Source organism: Populus trichocarpa, chromosome 3, assembly GCF_000002775.5.
Source record: "Populus trichocarpa isolate Nisqually-1 chromosome 3, P.trichocarpa_v4.1, whole genome shotgun sequence".
In the NCBI taxonomy this organism is placed as follows: Eukaryota; Viridiplantae; Streptophyta; class Magnoliopsida; order Malpighiales; family Salicaceae; genus Populus; species Populus trichocarpa.
In genome coordinates this window covers 6,783,056-6,785,855 of record NC_037287.2, presented here as the reverse complement: position 1 = coordinate 6,785,855, position 2,800 = coordinate 6,783,056, and the positions used below count along the sequence as shown (strand labels likewise).

General features: G+C 34.3%; 1 protein-coding gene across 1 annotated transcript; it reads left to right on the top strand.

Moving 5' to 3' along the window:
* Positions 1-249: 249 nt before the first annotated feature.
* Positions 250-1,092, top strand: LOC7483554 (chemocyanin). Its single transcript, XM_024598107.1, has 2 exons — positions 250-406; positions 596-1,092. Exons 1-2 carry the CDS (start codon positions 250-252, stop codon positions 1,090-1,092), a joined length of 654 nt encoding a protein of 217 aa, XP_024453875.1.
* The last annotated feature ends 1,708 nt before the right edge of the window (positions 1,093-2,800 follow it).

The following is a 2,800-nucleotide window of genomic DNA, read 5'->3' as shown; positions in this document are numbered from 1 at the left end:
GCTACAAGAAATCTTATTTCCATTATAGGAACTATTTAATTTAATTTAATTATTTCTTTAATGCTAAAACAGGAAAACACGAAACAAGAAAAATACTAAAGAAGAAGTCTCTCTTTCTTGATCTGGGATGGAAGAACTCTTATATAGAGAGGGTTTGTTCGTGACTTTTTTATCACATGATTTCTCTACTCTTTCCATTCTCTCTTTTGCTTTAGGTCTATTCTCTCTGTTCACTGTAGTTTTTTAGTCATGGCAAAGATAGCAGTTGCTCTGTTCATGATGATGGCTCTTTGTGGAGTTTGTTTTGGTGCTGGCTACAATGTTGGTGAATCGGATGGCTGGACCATTGGAGTCGATTATAACCAGTGGGCTTCTACCAAGAAATTCCAAGTTGGTGACACTCTTGGTATGCACCGCACCTGTCTCTATATTATTTATTTAAAAAAAACATACAATTTACTAGCAGAATCATCAAATCCATGTGATAAATATCAAATTTAATTACTTGTTTAGATTCATGGATGGATTGGTGTCCAACGCTTATATGACACGATCATGTTTACTAACACAACACACTTAATGTGATTGCATGCAGTTTTCAATTACAATACCATGTTTCACAATGTGTTGCAAGTGACCAAACAAGACTACGAATCTTGCAATGTCAAATCCCCAGTCGCCACCTTTGCTAGTGGCAGAGACTTCATCACCCTCGACAAAGCAGGCCACTCGTACTTCGTGTGTGGTTTTCCTGGTCATTGCCAAGCGGGACTCAAGGTTGCTATCTCAGTCAGGGCGTCATCTTCTCAGAGCCCAGATGTTCCAAGCCCCCCTTCTACACCAAGAGAGATTCCTCCTCCCCCTCCTCCTCAAACCCTTAGTGCTCCTGGTCAACCTAATTTTCATCCACCACCATTAGGGTCTCCAAACGTGCCTCTTCCACCAGGCTTCCCAAATTTTGGGACGCCTTCAGGACCTGGCTTTCCTTATTTGCCTCCTTTCGAAAGTGGTGCATCTCTCCATTCCTCTAACCTCAAGGCAGCAATGTTGAGTGTCATCATGACTAATTTATTTGCTGTTTTTGCGTATTGATTAGGTTGTAGATGTTTGTTTTTACGAGTTTTTATATTGTCATCATTTGGAGAGGAACCTCTTCTATTCTTTGTTAGCATTACAACTTTTATATATATATATATATATATAATTTTATTTATAACAATGCTTAATTGTTACTAAGAATCAAGACAGGAAATCAATTTTGAAAAATTAAATTAAGATTTCTGTCAAAATCAAATATATTAATTCCTATCCTTAGAGATCATGGACAATTCAAGTAACGTGAAATTAAAATTAAAAGAATTATTATCAGCTACATATTATTAATAGTGATCATTTTATTTTACTTTATTTTTTATGAAATTGACCCTCTTGATTTTTATATGAATTTCCAATTCTACTGCATGCAAGTAACGATTCAAATGCATAATGTCTGAATTTATAGATTTCCTTTAATTTTTATTTTTTAATCCACCGATGAAGTCCATATTTTTTAGGTTTACTTTCTTTTTTTCTTATGAATGTAAAATCAAAATGATGTGAATCAGTCCACTTACATGTTCCAAATAAGTCAATTTGAGGTGGATCAGTCAACAAACACCAACGAGGGCAATTATATGTTTCAAATGGGTCAATGATTCAGGCTAAGACAAAGGCATTGAATGCATTGATTTTGAAGGTTTGGACCAAGTCAAATTTTAAGGGTCTATTGGAGTATCAAGAGAAGGCCTTAGTATATCTTATCCATGTGTAAGAGGGGCTCAATCCAACCTTGTTTGGGCCATGAGGTTCCAACAAAAAGGTTGGCAATTTTCTAAATTTCTAGTGAGGAGAAAACACAGCAAAAGAAACAAAAGAATCCTATTACAATATGGAAATAACATGGGTTTATGAGTTGATCCACATCATACTTGTTCATGTCTGAAAGAGAAAAACACAAACACAAAGAGCTGAAAAAACAAAGAAGCAAACCATGAGGACAATCGTAAATAAATTAGTAAAAAAGCCAAGGAACAAATCATCGAGCAAATCTAAAGGAACAAATCATAAATGGTAAAGAAGTATTGGAGTGAAGATAAGCTAAAACACCAATTCCTATGACACCAAAAATAATGAAAAAAGAAAAACCACACTATTCTTTTTTTGAAGAAGAATTTACTCTTACGTAAAATGAGAAAAATCTGTACACAAAATTCCTAAAAAAAAGGTGCATTCTTGACATGGGAAATTTAAGCATCAACCAAATGTCACACCAACCTTTAAATGGAGTGATACGGTTCAGGTTTAGCTTTGGATTCCTTATAGTAAGCATTCAGTTATGTGTTTAAGATTGGTTGTTGACACGGTTTAGTATATTGTTCAGTCTTGGGTTTTCCATGATGGGTCTTTACTTAGAGGTGCATTTGGTCAGATTGAGGTTATTATGGATAATGGGTTCGGCCCAATTCTATCAGATTAGGAAAGGCTATGCATTAGACATTTTTTGGCAGTAAAGAAAGTTTATTTGGAGTGTATTTTCAGGTCTGGTTTGGTCCCTATTAATTATCATAACCTATTTTTAAGTTACTCCCTAATTTTAATTTTTTCTTCCAAAAAATCAAAAAATATATATTCGGACCAAAAAAACAAAAAAAATCCAAAAAATAATAACAATGAGAAGAGGATGCCAAAGCGCCCAGAAAATGACTAAAAATTGGTTCAGGAGGTTTAAAAATTATAAAATTAAAATTTAACAGTGTTTTGT